The sequence below is a fragment of the Hypanus sabinus genome, chromosome 25, assembly GCF_030144855.1.
Source record: "Hypanus sabinus isolate sHypSab1 chromosome 25, sHypSab1.hap1, whole genome shotgun sequence".
Taxonomy (NCBI): Eukaryota; Metazoa; Chordata; class Chondrichthyes; order Myliobatiformes; family Dasyatidae; genus Hypanus; species Hypanus sabinus.
The window spans coordinates 14,741,318-14,762,903 of NC_082730.1; the positions used below are offsets into that span (position 1 = coordinate 14,741,318).

The 21,586-nt window shown below is 41.4% G+C and overlaps 1 protein-coding gene across 1 annotated transcript in view; it reads right to left on the reverse strand.

The window, feature by feature from the left end:
- Positions 1–21,586, reverse strand: part of LOC132380892 (titin-like) — a 112,398-nt gene that overhangs the window by 54,421 nt on the left and 36,391 nt on the right. The window contains exons 8-9 of the mRNA XM_059949809.1: positions 18,700–19,020; positions 14,338–14,658 (exon numbers count right to left, since the gene is read on the reverse strand). Of these exons, the coding sequence (XP_059805792.1) occupies positions 14,338–14,658; positions 18,700–19,020 (642 nt within the window). The remainder of the gene's footprint in view (positions 1–14,337; positions 14,659–18,699; positions 19,021–21,586) is intronic.

Sequence of the window (21,586 nt, forward strand, 5' to 3'; positions counted from 1 at the left end):
AATCACTCTGTTAACATTTAAATAGTTGAAAGAAGTGATTGTGGAAGGTGTGTCTTGAGTGAATATTGTAGAACTCAGAAAGAGAACCAAGACCATTTTGGCACTTATAGAGGTGATCTAGCCTCCTAGAGGACAATAACTTTGTCATGGTTTGGAGGCTTGTGCACCCCAATGACCCAGAGAACTATGCTGGCTGGAGAACTATGCTGTGGCTCTTGGTAGGGCAACCCTTGCCAAACAGGTCAAAGCGTAGAGGCCAGGCTAGGAGCGGTCCACCGGTCCTCCAGATTCGAGGGTTCAGCTCAGGGCTAACAACCCAGACTGGTCAAACAAAACAGTTATAGAATCAGCAGTGAAGAATCCTTCTGCATCCGAGTGTGATGGTATTGCTGATTCTCAGCCTGGAATTTGCATGACTAACAATAGTGAAAACTGAGAGGAAGCTACTGACATGATGAAGGAAACCTTGAACACATCAGAGACGGAGGACCTTCATTGGTATCCCAAATGCCAGCGGTGTAATGGGCAGTAACACAGAGATGACTTAGACATTGCCAATTGGTTATACTTGCTGATGAAAGGGAACTGGAAAGGGGCTCGGGTGGAAGAAGCAGCTCAGATTAAGATTGAGAAAGTAATTATCTGGATAGATTAAAGCAAACGAGTAACACTCAGTGGCCACTTTATTATGTACACCTGTACATCTGCTCATTGATGCAAATACCTAATCAGCCAATCATGTGCTAGCTATGTGATGCATAAAACCTTGCAGATCTGGTCAAGAGGTTCAGGTGTTGTTCAGACCAAACATTGGAATGGAGAAGAAGTGTGACATAAGTGATTAACAAAGTAAGGTCTGGTGAGTGGCAGTTCTATTTGTGCAAATGCCTTGTTACTGAGAGAGGTCAGAGATGTTGGAAACCACTGCATTTTTCAGTAATGCTTTCTATAAGATTTGTACTTTTAAAAAATTCATGTATATTTTACTGTATGTGTTGGTTTGTCCCCACTCATGGCAGAAAATGATATAGCAGTTAAACTAATGGTTTATCATCTTTCTCATTTTTCACTGGCTGAATATTAGCACATTACCCATATGAGGTAATTGTTTTAATTGTGTATTGTATTAAGCCATTTTTTTCTCTATAAGGAATTTTACTTGGCTATACAAGTGATGGACTTTTCAGAGGTGCCATCTTTCAGCTTTTCCATTCTTTGCTGTTCATTTACCTCATACTTTGTTACTCAGCTCTTTATTTAGTTTGCTTTGTAGTTGTTTGCTTGTTCATACTTTAAAATAAACAATCATTAAAATTAAGATGCTCATCATTCCTGACTCCCAGAAGAACCTGAAGAAAGATTAAATAACCAGAGAACTGATAGAGGACAATGGCCAGGCTGGTTCAAGCTGACAGGAAGCGGACAGTAACTTAAATAAGCATGCCTTTCAACAGCAGTGTGCAGAATAATATTTTCAGTGCAGAATAATATTTTCAATGCAGAACATGCTGACATGCATGCTTTTATGCATTGAGTTGGTGCTACATGATTGGCTGATTAGATATTTTCATTAACAAGCATCAACAAGTGTACCTAATAAAGTGGCCTCTGAGGGCAACTCTTCTGCCTTAATCGATCCAAAATATTATTTTATCAAGCTTATTCCAAGTCTTCTGGTGTACTAGGAGAGAAAGCTTTCTATTTGGGCTTTGCCGGTTGGCTTTGAAATTTGATATCTGCATAGGTAACACTGTCCTCATCAGTAATGGAGTGGACTGCTCTTGATCTCCTTTTAAATTTCACATTGGCATACACAATTCCACTTTCATTGTTGGCCGACTGGGCAGCTGCCTCATTGTTTCGAACATGGTGTAGATCTGCGTAAACGACGTTTTCTTCTGATGTGGCCATTTCCTGAAATGATAAATGAATTCCAAGATCTGTTTTATGTCTGATGAATGTGAAAGGTGAGGGTGTGAATGGTTACTGGGAGAAGGCAGGAAAACAGGGCGGAAGGAAAATAAATCTGCCATGATTGAATGGTGGGCAGTCTTGATGGGCCAAAGGGCCTAATTCTGCTCCTATACCATATGATTTTATGGTCTTCTGTTCCTGGAAATTTTAAAGATAACTATCTGATGTTTATGCCTCGAGTTCTTTTCTGATCTGTAAGAGGAAAAACCTTCATTATCCTATAAAACAATTGGCTAGTCTTGCAAACATCTACCAGATCACCCTTAGTTTTCTTTCTTTAAATAAACCCTGATCCTCTCAATCAGCTTCTAGAATTTAATTTTCCAGAGTGTTTAACAGCTTATGACTCAATGGCTGTGAGAACCCGCTACTAACTGTACAACAAAAGCATGTTGCTTTCCAACACCAACACACTGAACCAGTCCAAAGAATTGCACAAGGGTTCAGCAGAGAATAGGTTGAAAATGAACTTGAGAATTATTTGGACCATTTACAATACTTTTATGGTCTACAGTCTAAATGGTTTGTTGTAGTAGGTTAATTGGTCACATGGGTATAATTGGGTGGCTTGTGGGATGGAAGGACCTGTGACTCTGCTGTATCTCTAAAGAAAAAAAGCTAAGAAGACCGAATTGCAGGTGTTCATGGGGTTAAATCCAGTGTGTGGGATTTGGGCAGCTGAAGCTACTGACATTGGTGGTGGGATTCAGAGACTGGAGGATACACAGGAGGAACTCGCATTTCTCTGAGGGTACAGCTCTTGGAGGAAAAGTAATGACAACAAGAGAAAATGTACGGCAGAGCAGAATCCTTCAACAATCTCTGCCCTACAGTTGCCTTTGGGAAAGTGAAAGGCAACTGATGAAATTGTGAGATTAAGAAAGCTCATTGATGATATTGACCTTAATTATTCAACTTGGAAAAATTAGATCAATTGGGATATTAATTAATATGAACAAGGATTGTTGATAACAGACCTAAGAGTCAATAGACTATTCATACTGTTGTCAGGATTGGGGGGGGGGTGTCAAGTGAGAAAGTGGCTGGGTGAGGTCAGCACAGAACAGGTATTAACTTATTTAGAGATGCAGCACAGAAACAGGCCATTCTGGCCCAACATGCCAGCATCACACAATTAAACCCATGTGACCAGATTAACTTACTAACCTCTTTGGAAAGTGGGAGGAAACCAGAGCACTCAGAGGGAACCCACACAGTCATGGAGAGAACATAAAACCTTACAGACAGGAGTGTAAATGAGCCCAAGGTACTGATACTGTAATAGTGTGACGGTAACTGCTACATTACTGTGTCATCTCTAAATTTGTTACTCTTAATTGATCTGACCCTTTTTTTTTATTACAGACGTCACAACAGAGTTGGAGACTCGGAGTATACAAAATGGGAACTGAAAAGTCATTGACCTCAAAGAGATTTGCACAATTAGACACTCCATCGCTAACAGCAGTGAAAGGACCAATCTTACTTTTCACCCTTCAGTAATGATAAAGACTGGAGCTACTTTCCTGAACAGTCAGGCAAAATATTATAGATACACTTTAGGAAAAGCTGGATGAGCAGAACAAAGACAAATAACTAGAAAGATACACCAATGGGATTCAATGAGAGAGGGGTTTGTAGGTTAGTGTCTAATAGGAATACTAGACTAGGGATGATGAATGATCTGTAAGCTCCCATGTAACCCAAATTTTAAACATTCTGCAGCATTCAGACAATTTATACTTCATGTCCATACCTGGGTTTCATTGTTGCCTCCTCTGTGAGATATGTTGAGCTTGGATTCTGGAAAATACAACATTACTTCTAAAAATTCCATATCTGTTACAGACATAAACATTTATTTATGATACAGCACAGAGTTGGCCTTTGTAGCCACCGCAGCTGCAACACAATAATGATTCTCCACATAAAGCAAACCTCTGCTCTGGTTACTGCACAATATTCAGAAAGGATCATCTTGTTTTATACCTCACATTCTCTGCTACTGAAAACTAGTGTTTACCATCTTTGAACATAATAATAAGGAGTTTGGATTTGAAATTTTATCTTTTTATTGCTACAATTTACAAACATAGAAACAGTACAGCACAATGCATGCCCTTTCAGCTCAGAAAGCTGTGCTAAAAATGTCCCTACCTCTAATTTAAGTTCCATGTACCTATCGAAAAGTGTCTTAAAAGACTCTGTCATATCCATTGCCAGCAGCCCATTTCACACACTCGCCACTCTCTGAATTAAAAAAACTTACCCCTGACATCTTCTCTGTACCTACTCCCCAGCACCTTACACCTGTGTCTTCGTGTGGCAACCATTTCAGCCCTGCGGAAAGGCCTCTGACTATCCACACAATCAATGCCTCTCATCATCTTGTACACCTCTATCAGGTCACCTCATCTTCTGTCATTCCAAGGAGTAAAGGCCAAGTTCACTCAACCTATTCTCATAAGGCATGCTCCCCAATCCAGGCAACATCCTTGTAAATCTCCTCTGCACCCTTTCTATGGCTTCCACATTTTCCTGTAGTGAGGTGACCAGAACTGAGCACAGTACTCCAAGTGGGGTCTGACCAGGGTCCTATATAGCTGCAACATTACCTCTCGGCTCCTAAATTTAATTCCACGATTGTTGAAGGCCAATACACCATATGCCTTATTAACCACAGAGTCCACCTGCACAGCTGCTTTGTGTGTCCTATGGACTCAGACTCCAAGATCCCTCTGATCCTCCACACTGCCAAGAGTCTTGCCATTAATACTACATTCTGCCATCTTATTTGATCTACCAAAATGAACCACTTCACATTTATCTAGGTTGAACTCTGTCTGCCACTTCTCAGCCCAGTTTTGCATCCTGTCAATGTCCCGCTGAAACCTCTGACAGCCCTCCACACTATCCACAACACCTCCAACCTTGGTGTCATCAGCAAACTTACTAACCCATCCCTCCACTTCCTCGTCCAGGTCATTTATAAAAATCATGAAGAGTAATGGTCCCAGAACAGATCTCTGAGGCACTCCACTGGTGAATAACCTCCATGCAAATTATGAGCTGTCTGCAACCACTCTTTGCCTTCTGTGTTCAAGCCATTTCTGGACCCACAAAGCAATGCCCCTTGGATCTAATGCTGCCCTACTTTCTCAATAAACCTTGCATGAGATATCTTGTGAAATGTCTTGCTGAAATCTGTATACACTACATCAAGTGCTCTTCTTTCATCAATGTGTTTAGTCACATCCTCAAAAAATGCAATCAGGCTCGTAAGGCACAACCGGCCCTTGACAAAGGCAAAGTCTTGTGGCAACTATTTCAGCCCTGGGATAAAGCCTCTGACTAACCACACAATTAATGCCTCTCATCATCACTTTCTATCTGATTTACCTACATAGTCTGTGTGTGTGTGTGTTTAGAGAATATTTTTCCTTCACAATATGGTGTAGCAGATCACCTGACAATATTCACACTACCCCATGAGCATCTCACTGATCTGTCCAGAGCTCTGTAGCAGATTGTCCCTCGGGCAGAAGGAACAAACTGCCCAAAATAAAAATCAGCTCATTTACCAACTGGCCAAAAAACTGTTTTTTGAATTCAATACTGAGATCAGCAATTGCATATGGAAACCAAATCTCCCATCCTCAAATTGCTTTGATGGCCTTAGACTATTACTGAATGTCATGTTCCTTCTTGATATGGTTTGCCATTTTATTTCTAGCCACTAGATATCATTGCTTACTTGTGAGTTTACAGCAGTTTTTCATTCCTTACTACTGTGTTTCTAAGCAATTGACCTTTGACATCAGGTCGGCCATTTTATAATCACTTGTATGCTTATTCATTCATTTATCAGAAGCAACTTGTTATGAGTCAAAGGAATTTTAATCAATATTTGAATCCATCTCTTACGAGAACAGCCAGAAGCACTGTCTTTTTATTCAGCTCCTAGTGCACAGCAATTCATTGGTGATCAATAAAACCACATTCAAACTACAACTACACCTGGACTGGAGTTTAAAAAATGGGGAAAACTCTTGAATGAGGGCAGAATAGTGGAAGTTGAATTGTGAACAGATTTTATTTCCCAAATCCTGCTTCACATTTTTTTTTAAATAATAGTAGTTAACCATATAAAGAGAAATATCAAAGGAAATCAAGAGTAGTACTGTTACTGATGAGGATAATGTCACCAATGCAAAAATCAAATTTCAAAGCCAGGCCATCTTTAAATCTTCATTTATCCTATTAATCCACACCTTTTGCCTCACACAGCATCTTTCCTGACATACTTTTTCTGTCTTGTACTCCCTCAGAAACACTCTCTTTTGTGCTTCCTTCCATTGTTTCTCTGCACCTCAAGACTTGTTATTGCTCACATTTTCCAGTTCTGGTGTAAGGTCATTGCCTTGAAGCTGTTCCTCTCTCCACAGCTGCCATCTGACATACTGAGCATTCCCAGCACTCTTCTGACAATATCTCAGGGTTTGATCATTTAGGGAATTTCTCTTTAGAAAACAATGCACTCCTTTTGTTCAGATCTTTGCAATAAACAGTGATTAGGGGATAATACTACGTTGAAAGTAACTGGTTTGTTGGGGGGAGAGAGAGAGAGGCCAGGAACCACATCATGGGGGGCAGTTGAATTACTAGTTGTCTTAATTTTTAGCCAAAGTGTTATATTCCATCAGCCAGTGAGCTGGAAGCTGCAGGGGCTTTATTTTCCAACGTTCAACTCCATTTCCCCATCTGATAATAGCACACAGATGATCACTGTACTCAGTTCTGTTCATTGGTTTACAAAGTCTATTTAAGGGACATAAGATTATTTATTTATTTATACATCACAGAGTAAGCCCTCTTGGCCCTTTGAGCCACGCTGACCCAGTGACCCCGCCAAGCCTGATTAAACTTCATCCATCATGGAACAATTTACAATGACCAAAGAACTGTCTTTGGACAATGGGAGGAAACTGGAGCACCCAGGGAAGCATTCAGTGGGGTGGACACAGAGTCTTTACAGGACAGCATCGGAATTGAACTCCAAACTCCAAAAAGCCCCAAGGAGTAACAGTGTGGTGCTAACCTCTACACTACCATGGTGCCCATCTCAGGATCATCTCCGTAAGGCAGACCTGTGACTTAATCTACAGCAACTTTTTCCAATAAGAGCAGGGTATGTTGTCCAGTGATATATAGTGAGTGGTAGAGAGGTGAAAAATGCACCTGATCTTTATTTTTGAGTATTACAAGAATGATTTTACACATACATTGTCCAAATGATTGCTTTTAATTGGAGGCTGTACTGAGGAAGAGCTTATTGAATGCACTTTCAAATACAACAGCTAATTTCCCAAAACTGAGTACAACAGTTGAGACCATCTAAATCTTTCTTCAACCCAGCCTGTTGGTTCTCTGCCATTCCACACTTGAGGTGAGATTCCATCGCCTGATGTTTCGGGAACAATGGAGTCACCAGGTTACAGTGGAAACAACACCATTCATTCATGTGTTGTAAACCCACACATTGGCACTCTAATCCTGGCTTTTTGTTGACTGCAACCAAATCAAGTTCCTTAAGATTCAGCAGCTAGCTATCGTATTCATAATGAAATAATTAAAGGAAAAAAGAAACCTACCCCTGTTTTTTCTCTTCAGGTAACAAAGTAGACAAACGACAATTAGTACAAGAAGAATCCCGACAACACTGAGTGCAATTATGTAAGTGGGTCTGTGGTAAAGAATAGGAAAGGGTCAGTCTTGGTTCATCATTTATTCTTGGCCATTTGTAAAGTCTGACATTTACACAGCATTTTTCATGAGCTCAGGATGTCTGCAGCTCAGAAATGAATATTAGACACTGTTGACAGTGTGGTCAATTGCAGCAGCAAATTTGCTCACAGCAAGGTCTCACAAGCAGAAATGGGATCATGACCAATGATAGTGATGTTGGTTAAAGAGTAACTATTGTCCAGGCCATTTGCGAACACTCCCATGTTCTTTTACAAACATTTCATTGGAGCTGTTACATTAAAGGATTGATTAGTGGCTTCTTCTCAGAGAGACAGCGTTGCTGACAATGACGCTGTACCTCTTCTTTGAACAGCTTCCATAGTTTTCTTTGTTTCGTGACTGTCTAGACCCTTGGTTGGCTTGGACGAAACAGGCTGAAGGGCCTGTTGTTCTAGTCTATAACAGTGACTTTATTACTCAGAATATTTAGGGTGAGAAAATTATCATTGATCTCAGGCTTGATGCCTGTACAAGAAAATCAGTTTCCATCACCATTTCATTGAAGTTAAGCATGTCAAATCTTTTTAATACCAGTTAAAGAGAAACAAATTTCTCTCCCAACTGGCTCTATTTAGGAGTAGCAGTGAAACCAGCTGTAGAGAGAAACTTATACTTTACATTTTATCTGATGTAGATTCATCCCCTTGTGTAGTTGTCATAGATTCTGTCACAGTATTTTCACAGAGATAGATTGGCCCTGTTAAAAGAAAATCAAATTAAATTTTATCTGCTTTGTACTTGCAAAAACAAGAGAGCACAATTGTTAGAGCAATGGGTACCTGAGCATGATGGACCAAAGGTGATCTGTTACTCAATACACATTTACAGATTAAAAGTGAGATTTATTTGACATATGTACATCAGATCACACAGTGCAATGCATCAATAGCAATAACAACCAACACAGAATATGTTCTGGGGGAAGCCTGCAAGAGTTCCACTTCCAGCACCAAAATGGCTTGCCTTTGAATTACTAATACTTCCCTGTGTCCCTTTGAAATGTGAGGGGAAATCAGAGCACCCAGAGGAGACCCACACAGTCACTGGGAGAGTGCAACAGTGGTGGGAATTGGGCCCCTATTGCTGGCGCTGTAACGGTGTTATGCTGATTGCTGTTCTCCTGAGTACCCAATTCACTGACAATTTGGATTCTTTCCCATATTCAGGCACTGGTGATGCTGCTGGGGACTTGGACTGAGGGAACTGTAATCCTAATCATAAGGGTAAAATTCCAGCCAGGGAGCTGGCCTCTGCCAGCCATGGGGAGACCTCTTTCTGGAGCCCATCACACTCTGCAGGGGCGTGGTCATAACTGTTCATAGTATTCAGGGAGCTAATGGTTTGAGTACACTTTTTATCTGACAGGATAATCCAGGAAGTTTTCTCAATGAAAAGGCAAAGTCTTTTAAAACAATAAACAGAAAGTCAATGTACCCTGGGTGCCATGGTAGCTCAGCAGTTAGAGTGATGCTATTACAGTTCAGGGCATTCCAAAGTTTGGAGTTCAATTCTGGCACAGCTCTATAAGGAGTCTCAGTATGTTCTCCCTGTGGAATGTGCGAGTTTTCTCTGGGTCCTCCGGTTTCTTCCCAGAATCCAAAGACGACGAAGTAAAGTATAGTCGGCCCTCCTTATCTGTGGGGGATTGGTTCCAGGACCCCCACGGATACCAAAATTTGCGGATGCTCAGTGTGCTGGTTTTCAGGACCCAGCAGAACCCCGGAATTTATTTAACATGCTTCCGTGCGGTGGACATTAGGATCTGGCACAGCTGTGAATCCACAGTCTTTCTGTTCACAAAAATAATCACGATCACAATTGAAAATAAGGTGGAAGTATAAAGTGATCAGGAAGAGGTGAAACACCATTGGTCATTGGAAAAGTGTTAGGCTACAGTCGGTCAATGATCGGAGCAATTTTAATGGAGCATGTGAAAGGCCCTGCCCCGATGAAAGCTACAATTATTACTAAGCAACACAGTGGTTAAATTATTGAAATACATATGTTTCTTAAGTGTTGTATATGCATAGAAAGGTAAAATATGCACTATATACTTTAAAAAAAAAAGAAGTTAACTAACTGACGCTAAATAATACTGGATGTACCTGTTCTGACTTCAAGACGGATGCAGGAATGGAACTCATTCATAACCCAGGGACTGCCTGTACTTAGGTATTAAAAATATCTAGAAATGACTTAATACAATGTAAAATCTATGTAAATAGTTGTTAAACTGTATCGTTTAGGGAATAATGACAAGAAAAAATAGTCTGTACATGCTCAAGCAATGAGTGCTGGAGAGAGAAAGTCCAGGTTTTCCCGATCCACGGTTGGTTGAATCTGTGAATAAGGAGGGCTGACTGTAATTGGTCACTGTAAATTGTCCCATGATTCGGTTAGGGTTAATTGAGTTTGGCCGGGGTTGCTGGGCAGCATGACTCAAAGGGCTGGAAGGGCCCACACCATGCTGTATTGCTGAATAAATGAAGGGATGGAATCTCACTTCAGGTGTGGAATGGCAGAGAACAAAGAGGATGGGTTGAAGATAGATTGAGATGGTCTCACCTGTTGTACACATTTGGGGGCAATGAGCTTTTGAATTTGAAAGTGTATTCAATAAGCTGTTCCTCAGTACAAACTCCAATTAAATGCAATCATTTGTACAATGTGTGTGTGAAGTATATGCCTGGCTTTCTGTGTTTGCACTAGTGACAGAAACCTCGACCATTCTCAGAAGCTGTCATAAAATCCTGGCAATAATTTTCTCTGCATATAATTTCTCTGATTCTCTTGCTGGTGGGAGAGTCTCTACTGCTCCAGTGAGCACTCAGATTTGAATAAAGCTCTTCATTTCTGAAACATCTGTTCAAACTACACAGTAATAGACTTAAGTACAAGAAAAAAATGATGATCAACATTCTCGGAATTGTCCCCATTTCGGGCCATGCAACCTGTGAAGCATCTCTTTCAACACGAACTCCATCCATCCCTCAGAATATTTCATGCATTAAACTGATCCCCTCAGAAGCTTTTAGACTGTCAAGCACGACTCTCAAATAAAATTTGTAGATCTATTAGATTCAATGAAATGTGTAATGTTTGGTAAAATCAGCAAAGCTGAGTATTAGAAGTAGTTTAGAATTCAAGACAAAACAAAGTAATTGATTAAAACATTGAAAATACAGAACATGAGTGAGTTTGCAGGGAACATCTATACCTATATGAAAATGTCTATGGGTTTATGAAGAGAAGGTTAATTATAACAAATATTGGATATCTAACAGATAGAAATGGGAGGATTTATACTGGGTACAAAGAAACACAAGACTAATTCAATATTTTGGTTTTGTCCTTTAACATTCTTCATCGTGTTTCCTTACACCAATGTCAGGCTAATTGCTCTAAAGTATCCTCTTTTCTCCTAAACTCTTTCCCTCTCTTCCCCCCCCCCCTCTTTCCACAGGGGTCGCTCCCTATGTGACTCCCTTGTCCACTCGTCCCCCCATCCCTTCCCACCGATCTCCCTCCTGGCACTTATCCTTGTAAGCAGAACAAGTGCTACACCTGCCCTTACACTTCCTTCCTCACCACCATTCAGGGCCTCAGACAGTCCTTCCAGGTGAGGCGACACTTCACCTGTGAGTCGGCTGGTGTGGTATACTGTGTCTGGTGCTCCCAGAGTGGCCTTTTGTATATTGCTGAGACCCGATGCAGACTGGGAGACTGTTTCGCTGAACACCTACGCTCGGTCCGCCAGAAAAAGCAGGATCTCCCAGTGGCCACACATTTTAATTCCACATCCCATTCCCATTCTGATATGTCTATCCATGGCCTCCTCCACTGTCAAAATGAATCCAAACTCTGGTTGGAGGAACAACACCTTATATACCGGCTGGGTAGCCTCCAAACTGATGGCATGAACATTGACTTCTCTAACTTCTGTTAATGCTCCTCTTCTTACCCTATCCCTGACATATTTAGTTGTTTGTTTTTTTTCTCTCTCTCTGCCCATCACACTGCTTGTTCTCCATCTCCCTCTGGTGCTTCTCTTCCCTCCCCCCCGCCCCACTGTCCCCCCTTTCTTTCTCCTGAGGCCTCCCATCCCATGATCCTTTCCCTTCTCCAGCTCTGTATCCCTTTTGCCAATCACCTTTCCAGCTCTTAGCTTCATCCCACCCCCTCCAGTCTTCTCCTATCATTTTGCATTTCCTCCTCCCCGCACTACTTTCAAATCTCTTGGTATCTTTCCTTTCAGTTAGTCCTGATGAAGGGTCTCAGCCCGAAACGTCAACAGTGCTTCTCCTTATAGATGCTGCCTTGCCTGCTGTCTTCCACCAGCACTTTATGTGTGCTGTTCGAATGGCAGGGCGAGAGTGTGAGGAATAACTTTGTTTGGCTGATTTAAGCAACTGGCCAGATTGAAAACATCAGGGTGTCAGAGCTGGATGAGGGACTGGCTGAAGTGAGGCTAATTGCTCCATAAAATTGGGCTTGTACACACTGGAAGTTAGAAGGATGAGAGGGGATCTGATTGAAACATATAAGATTATTAAGGGATTGGACATGCTAGAGGCAGGAAAAATGTTCCCGATGTTGGGGGTGTCCAAAACCAGAGGCCACAGTTTAAAAATAAGGGGTAGACCATCTAGAACAGAGTTGAGGAAAAACTTTTTCACCCACAGAGTTGTGGATCTATGGAATGCTCTGCCTCAGAAGGCAGTGGAGGCCAATTCTCTGGATGCTTTCAAGAAAGTTAGAGCTCTTAAAGATAGCGGAGTCAAGGGATATGGGGAGAAGGCATGAATGGGGTACTGATTGTGGGTGATCAGCCATGATCACATTGAATGGTGGTGCTGACTCGAAGGGCCAAGTGGCCTACTTCTGCACCTATTGTCTATTTACTCCTCTCAGCGTTGAGAGGTTGTGGCCTACAACTAACAAGCTCCGAAAAAGGTTTGTGACTGGCTTCATGGCTGTGGAGCCACTTGCATGAATTTCACTCCTGAATGTTATTTGCTTATTATCATTGTTTGAATGATATCTTTTTTTTTCTGCAGTTCTACTAGGTTTCTTTGTTATGTGGCTGCCTGCAAGGAGACAAATCAGAAAGTTGTATATGGTATACATACTTCAATATTAAATGTACTTTGAACTTTGGTCCTAACTGACAAAAATCCCTGTATCATTGCAGTGTTTCATGCTTGTTCCTTTACTCAAATCTTCTCTCTGAAAGTCTGAATGCAATTTGCATTCCTTATGCCCTGCTACATCTACATGGTTTGCCTTCACTGAAAGATGTGCAAGGATATTCAAAACTCATTATATTTCCCTCTTTTTCTATTCTATTACCATTTAGATAATTTTCTGCATTATTGTTATTGCCCCAGTCTAAGCAATACTAATTTTTTTCCCAAGTATTTCTGATTAGCTGAATTGGGGAAGTAGTAAGGCCCAATACAATTTATCCAAGTCCCCATTGGTTGAGAGGTTGAATGATTCCAATGTAGCCCCACCCTCTTCAATAATGTTTCTTCAAACTGCATGCCATATGATTCATTTGAGTTCAGTTGTTCTACGCTGTTGCTTGGAGACTCAGTGAACTAGGATACACAGTTTTTTGGGGTCACATCTCTCAATTCCATCTATTAGAGAAAGATATGTTGGTTTTCTCAACACAGACATTCACGATCCATGTGATTTCTGCACACTTTATCAAGATACAACTGCTTTAATTTTATGACTCAGCCCATTTTCTATAAAATGCAGCACAGATAATTGTTTATAAATTCAGGCAGAGCAAACATGAATAAAAGTCTTGTGCTGTAGGTTTTCTATGTCTCTATGTAAGGAGCACTGCCACGAGAAAGCAGCATCCATCATCAAGGACTGCTACCATCCAGACCATGCTCTCCTCGTGTTGCTGCCATTGTGAAAGAAGTCTCACCCCACCAGGTTCAGAAACAGTTATCAACCATCAGGCTCCTAAACCAGCAAGGACACCTTCACTCACTTCAACACTGACTGATTCCACAACCAATGGATTCACTTCAAGGACTCATGAACTAATACTCACAATATTATTTTTATTAATAATTTGTTTTTTTGTATTGGGACAATTGGACTTCTTTTGCACATTTGTTACTTGTCCATCTTGGATTGTGTATTTTTCATTGACTCTGTTTTATTTGTTTCTACTGTGAATGTTTGCAGGAAAATGGATCTCGGGGTAGAATATGGTGACATATACTTTGATAATAGATTTACTTTGCATCTTGCAGTGGTTTATCTTGGAAGAACTATCTTAACGAATGGCTGGAAATATTACCAGATGAGACACATTCACATCCAGCCAGAGAAAGCAGATCAGAGGCAGGAGACACTCTGGTGAGAGACTGAGGTTTGAACTGCTGTGCCAAAAGGCTGTTGATTCGCTGAAAAGGGATGACAACATACACTCTGCACCTGAGTGAAGTTTCAACAACACAAAATCCAGCACTCATCAGTCATTCAGTTGTACTCCATCAACCATCATAAAGAATCAAACCCTGTACCACTTACCCGTGCTGTTGACTTCAATCACATTTCTGCAGGTGCTGACGCTGTTGGAGATGGACACACTGACCATTTCACTGGACACTGTTCCATTAACATTTGAGGCCTTGCAATAATACAGATGATTTTTGTATTTTAAGGATTGACAATGTAGATCCAGTTTATTGGTGTCAGAGATCTTTGAATCCTCAGATGGTGTCTTTTCATACCATGAATACTGAATGGGAAGGGATCCATGGACAGACTCGCAGGACACTGACATGGAGTCCCCACAACTTGAGCCATTTGTTGGTGAGGAAAATTGAAGTAAAGGAACAGATGGGGGTTCTGTGGAAAAGAATCAGTGAACATCTGAAAATCAAACACACTGAAGATTTCAGCAATTCTGTATCTCAACCAGGACTGACCAGTTTGGAATCTCAGCAGTTCATCGACCTCTCTGAGTCTCTGCATCCTCGCAGCTGCCTGAACTACCGTGTCTGCCATTATCCCAGAACACAGCAGGACTCCAGATCAGGACAGCAGTGATGATACTGTGTATATGTCATTGTGGAAACCAGAGTTACAATCTCTCTGACACAAGGAGACAGTCCTAGGTGGCACCTAATAGTTTGACTTTGCAATGGCAGAATTTGTGTGTCCAGGAAAACCCCCATAATGTGAAAGCAGGAAATTGTCAGATATGTACAAAATGAGTGGTGACTTTAAGGAGAGAGTATAATTGTGATTTGTTTCAGTGTGCTACAGCTGGAAGGGATTCCATTAGTACTGATATCCATATGAAGCTAACAAGGAATCATGTGAGACTGGAGAATCAGAAAGACCATAGGCCATAAGGCCATAAGAGATAGGAACAGAGTTATGCTGTTCAGTCCGTTGAATCTGCTCCACCATTCCATCATGGCTGATTTATTATCCTTCCATGTGACAAGATAGGCCAAAGCCAGCATGGTTTCCTGAAAGGAAAATCCTGCTTGACAAACATACTGCAATTCTTTGAAGAAATTACAAGCAGACTAGACAAAGGAGATGCAGTAGACATGGTGTACTTGGATTTTCAGAAGGCCTTTGATAAGGTGCCACACATGAGGCTGCTTAGCAAGATAAGAGCCCATGGAATTACAGGGAAGTTACTAGCATGGGTGGAGTATTGTCTGGTTGGCAGAAAACAGAGTGAGAATAAAGAGATTCTATTCTGCTGGTTACCAGTGGAGTTCCACAGGGGTTGTTGTTGGGACTACTGCTCTTTACGATGTAGGTTAATGATTTTGACTATGGTATTAATGGATTTGTGGCTAAATTTGCTGATGGTATGCAGATAGGTGGAGGAGCGAGCAGTGTTGAGGAGGCAGAGAGACTTAGATAGCTTAGGGGAATGGGCAAATAAGTGGAAAATGAAATACAACGTTGGAAAGTGTATGAACATCCACTTTGGTGAAAGAAATAAACAGGCAGACTATTATTGAGATGGGGAGAGAATTCAAAATGCAGAGATGCAAAGGGATTTGGGAGTTCTTGTGCAGGATACCCTAAAGTTTAACCTCCAGGTTGAGTCATTTGTGAAGAAGGCAAATGCAATGTTGGCATTCATTTCTAGAGGTATAGAATATAAAAAAGCAGGGATGTGATGTTGAGGCTCTATAAGGCACTCGTGAGACCACACGGAGTATTGTGTGCAGTTTTAGGCTCTTTATTTTAGAAAGGATATACTGATATTGGAGAGGGTTCAGAGAAGATTCACGAGAATGATTCCAGGAATGAAAAGGTTACAGTATGAGGAACGTCTGGCAGCTCTTGGGCTGTATTCCCTGGAGTTCAGGAGAATGAGAGGGAACCTCATGAAAACATTCCGAAGATTAGATAGGCTAGACAGATTAGATATGGCAAAGTTATTTTCCCATGATAGGGGATTCTAGGATAAGAGGGCATGACTTCAGGATTGAAGGATGTCCTTTTAGAACTGAAATGTGGAGAAGTTGCTTTAATCAGAGGATGGTAAATCTGGAACTTGTTGCTCTGAACAGCTCTGGAGGCCAAGTCACTGGGTGTATTTAAGACAGAGATTGATAGATTATTGATTAGTCAGGGCATCAAAGGGCATGGGGACAACAAGGGAAGTGGGGATAACTGGAAGAATTGGATCAGCCCATGATTGAATGGCAGAGCAGACTCGATGGGCTGAATGGCCTACTTCTGCTCCTATATCTCAGGGTCTTATGGTTCAAATCATTTCTCCTGCCTTCTCTCTGTATCCTTTGATGCCCTTACTAATGAATAACCAATGAACTTCTGTTTTAAATATATCCAATGATTTGGCCTCCACAACTGCCTGTGGCAATGAATTCCACTGATTCACCAGCTTCTTGCTGAAGAAATTCCTCCTGATTGCTCTTTTAAAGGGATGTCCTTCTATTCTGAGTCTGTACCTTCAGGGCCTATACACCCTTGCTGTTGAAACATCCTCTCCACATCCTCCAGGCTTTTCAACGCTCAATAGCTTTCAATGAGATCATCCCTCATTCTTCTAAACTCTGGTGAGCACGGCCCCAGGGCCTTCAGACACTCCTTATTCATTAGGGGAGTGTGACTCCATCTGGAATTTAACAGCTGAATCCCTTCAGAATTGACGTACAGAGTTCTTGGGGTACAAGTCCATTGCTCCCTGTAAGTGGCAACACAACTGGACATAATGGTAATGAAAGCATTCAGCACATTTGCCTTCTTATTTCTACATGGTGGAGACTAAATCTGAGAAAGCATTTTGTAGCTTCATAAAACTCTGGTTAGGTTACATTGAGAACATAATGTTGCAACACTATAAGAAGGATGTTGAGGTTTTGGAGAGGGTAAAGAAGCTCACTACGATGTTACCCGGGGTGGCATGGTGGCACAATGGTTACCACAATGCTTTACGGTACCAGTGTCCCAGGTTCAACTCCTGCCACTGTCTGTAAGGAGTTTGTACTTTCTCCCCATGGCTGTGTGCATTTCCTCCAGGTGTTTTGGTTTCTCCCCTAATTCCAATGACCTACCAGTTGGTAAGTTAATTGGTCATTGTAAATTGTCCTGTGATTAAGGTATGGTTAAATCTGGGTACTACTGAATGGCATGGCCTGAGCATTGGAAAGGTTGATTCCGTGCTGTTCCAAACAAACAACCAAATAAGTAAATGTGTTTCCTGGATTGGAGTATATTAACTATGGGGAGAAGTTGGAAAAACTTGGTTTGTGTTTGTTTGAGTGTAGGAGGCTGTGCAGAGACCTGATAGAAGTCTATAAAGTTCTAGAAGACATAGATGGGGAAGATGGTCAGAATCATTTTCCCAGGGTTGAGGTATTAAACAATAGTAAGCATTGTTTTAAAGTAATTGGAGAAAAGTTTAAAGGATGTTTGTAAGACAAGCTTTTCTTTACACTGTGGGTTGTTGTTCGTCCTTCAGAGTCGAAGACGACCACGACTTCTGTCAGGTGGACGGTTTGTGACTGTGGGTCCAGTGGTGACTGGTGAAGCCAATCCGGGCCCTGAAAGCTCGCCCACATGAGGGACACATGAGGGTAGGTGCTGCGGTGGAAGTGGAGGTAGCTCGGGCCTTACACTGTGGGTGGTGACTGCATGAAACTCAGTCAGAACAGTTGGTAGAAAGGGATATCATATCAATATTTAAGAGGCTTTTGGACATGGACATGAAAAGGGTGGGATTGGAGGGATATGGAACACATGCAATAAGATGGAATTTGTTTAGAATGATATCACAGTCAGTGTAGACATGATGGGCCGAAGAGTCTGTTCTTGTGCTGGACTGTATCACAAGTTCTCTCTAACCCCGTTGCTCTATTTCCCACCAGAAATGGACTGGATGGGGAGGCGGGAGGCTGATCAGTGGGTGCCGGTGGGTGGATTACGAGAGCACAGAGGGAGAGAGTGCAAGGTAGGGGAGGGAGTGACTGACCCATGAAGCAGGGATGGGAAACGGAATAGACTGATCTAGGAGGAATGAACACAATCTGTTGTGATCTGGATCTGATTCCCTTTTTATGCTTTTTGAAGTGTTTGGATCATGTGTAACGCTTGTTTCTCATTGACCTGTTAATATCAGATTATTAGTTTAGTCTGAATGCAAACCACTGACCATGATATTTCATGCTGTTCAGAAGCAGGCTAATGTGCTGAGCCTCCCACTGAAAATCAGTGGGTCAGACCCCACACCGGGTGAGAGCAACAAATGGCGTTTCCTGAACCCGTACACTCCCCACAGAGGTCTGCATTGCAACAGAGCCTCGGAATATCAGTGCTGCCCTGACACTTCCCAGAGAAAACATGAATCAGACACTTCAATGGAAAACTAAAGTAAATTAATGGGAGACCTACCATAAGATACTTGTAAATACACGACAAACATTGGAGAAGTGCCAGATGATGTAATTCCACATCTGTAATGTCCTGTATCATTAGAGACAAGATTCTCCACAGTAACAGTAAATATTCCCTGGGATGTGTTATCTCTGATTGTCATTCTTCCATACTGCTCATTTTGTCCATTTGTATTCACTAATGATGTGCATTGGCGATCCCATATCCAGCACAAATACTTCGGGTCTGAGCGATATATTGGTGCATAGTGCCAATCGATTGTGATCGCTCTTCCCACAACTCCTCTCACTTTATCTTCTGCCCATAAAGCACCTGAAACTGAGGGAGAAATTTTACAGAATATGGACAGGTAAAATCAAATTTACACAAGCCGATTCTAGATTCAAGATTGTTTAATGTCATTTCCAGTGCACAAGTGTAAAAGAGAATGAAATCATTGTTACTCTAATGCAGCACAAAAACACAAAAGATAAACAACATAGTAATAATAAATAAAGATGTTTTATTTAAGGCTGTTGCTGCATTCTAAGGAAACTGCCCACACTATCAATTGCTATCACTGAATTCCACATTTTCTGAGAAGACAACAGCATCGTCCCTTATCTCGTGCTCACAGCTCTCCACAAGTAATGGTTTTTATTTGATTGGAGTCAATATTGTCACTGCCCACTAATGTCTCTGTGTGTTTCCACATTTCTGAGTCAATAGATTACTGATCCAGTCACATTCCAGGCAGGGGAGCACAAGATCAGTGGTGGGTTACTTACTGCAGGTGATTGTGTGAGACATGATCTACTTGAATTTGAAAAAGCAAGATTTGATTTGGAATAGACTGTGATTTTTGTGCATGGGACATCCTCTTTCAAACAAATATGGCTGAGTTTTTTGGGAGATAATCAAAGAGACTGAAGAGAGCAGGACAGTGATGTTTAGCCCATGGAGTTTAGCAAGGCCTTTGACAAGATCTTTCATAGTAGACTGATCTATAATGTAAGACCACAGTGTAAGCTAACTGGATGGATACTGAATAGGCTTAGTGGAAGGGATCAGATTGTGATCGTGACCTCTGACAACATCAGACTTTATCACCAGTGGTGTGCCATCGGGATCAGTGCTGTTATTTGTTAACCACTGTAATTTGTCATTATTATTAATAATTTGTAATGATAGTATAAGTAGCATTTTGATAAGTTTTAGATGACACTGTAGTGCGATGGACAGTGGAAAGAGTTGTTGAATTTTATAATGGGATCTGGAAAATGAACCTGTGTTCAGCCACATTACACTGTACCAGCACAATCCTTCCACTTGAGTCCATCCCCTTTGCCTGAATTTGAAACATCTACCCCTCTTCTTGCTACCACCATTGGGTAGGAGGTACAGGGTTTCTGGACCAGTTTCACTAGCCTCAGCACTGAACTGACTCTGCAGGTGTGGATGCACTTTCGGGGACTCTGCGACTCATGTTCCACGTATCATTTGTTTACATGTTCCTATTATTTGCATGATTCATCCTCTTTTGCATGTTGAATGTTTGTTAGTTTCTGTTCTGTGTGGCTTGTCGTGGATTCTGTTGTGTTTCTTTGTTTTGTGAGTATCTGAAAAAAGATGAATCTCTAGATTGTTTATGGTATACATAGTTTGGTAATAAATTCTTGGGAAAATAAACAAACACAACTTACACAGTACGGAACGAGGTGTACAACTACATTGGTCCCTGAAAGTGGCAACTCAGTTGGGCAAAGTGGTAATCGAGGCAAATACCTTGCTTGCCTTCATTGGGTGGGGCATTAAGTACAGTTGGGACGGCATGCTAGAGCTGTAAAGGACATTGACAAGACTTCACCTTGTCCAGAGTAAGAGTGTGATTAATTTAGAGAAGGTACAGAAAACATCCACAAAGACGTTGCTGGAACTGGAAAGTCTGGGTCATGGGTAGGCTGGGACTGTTTTCCCTGAAGTGAACTCTGCTGAGGGGTGACCTCACTTTAAAAATTAAGAGGAACAAAGTTATAGTGGATAATCAGTCTTTATTGCAGAGTAGGGACTTCAAAAATAAAGACTTGTCTGAAGGTGAGAGGAGAGTCTTGGAGGGCTGGGAGGGGTAGTGTTTTCCACACAGAACAGTGTGTGTGGAAAAGGTCAGAGGAAGTGCTGGAGGTGGGTACAAATACACTATTTGAAATACATTTGGACAAGTTCATCTACAGGAAAGCTTTAGAAGAATGTGGACCAAATGTAGGGAAATGGGTGAAGCTCAGGAAGACACTGTGGTCAGCAGGGATGATTTGGGTGGAAACACCTGTACCCATAACCCGTAACTCTCTGACTATGCAGCATCCTCTCTAAACTGGATCACACTGCTGAAAGTTTACATTCAGAGTTCTATTTCATTGTAAAGGTGTGATGGCTTATGGACTCACAGCCAATGAGATTACACCTCAATTTCAAAGTTCAAAGTACATTGATTATCTAAGTATGTACACTATACACAACCTCCAGATCTGTCTCCCTACAGACAGCCACAGAACAAAACAAAAACAAATAGAACCCATTTGGGGGAAAGAACTGTCAAACACCCAATGTGCAGGAAAAAAATCATGCAAACCATAAAAGTAAGCAAATTACATTCAGAACTGTACTTTGTGAAAACGAGTCACAGTAACAAAGCCAGTTATCACTGCGGCTGACTTAGGAGATCATTAATTGAAGGCCACAGCCTCAGTTCAGGATAGAGATATTTCAGCCTTGCAGAGCAAAGTTGAACATTGCCCTTTCCCTCACCTACAACAGGCATTGTTGTAGTGTTTTACAAGAGATTTGACTGTCATTATCCTGCTCACAATCATGAAATGCAGCAGCCTTGTTTGTATATGTAAATCCA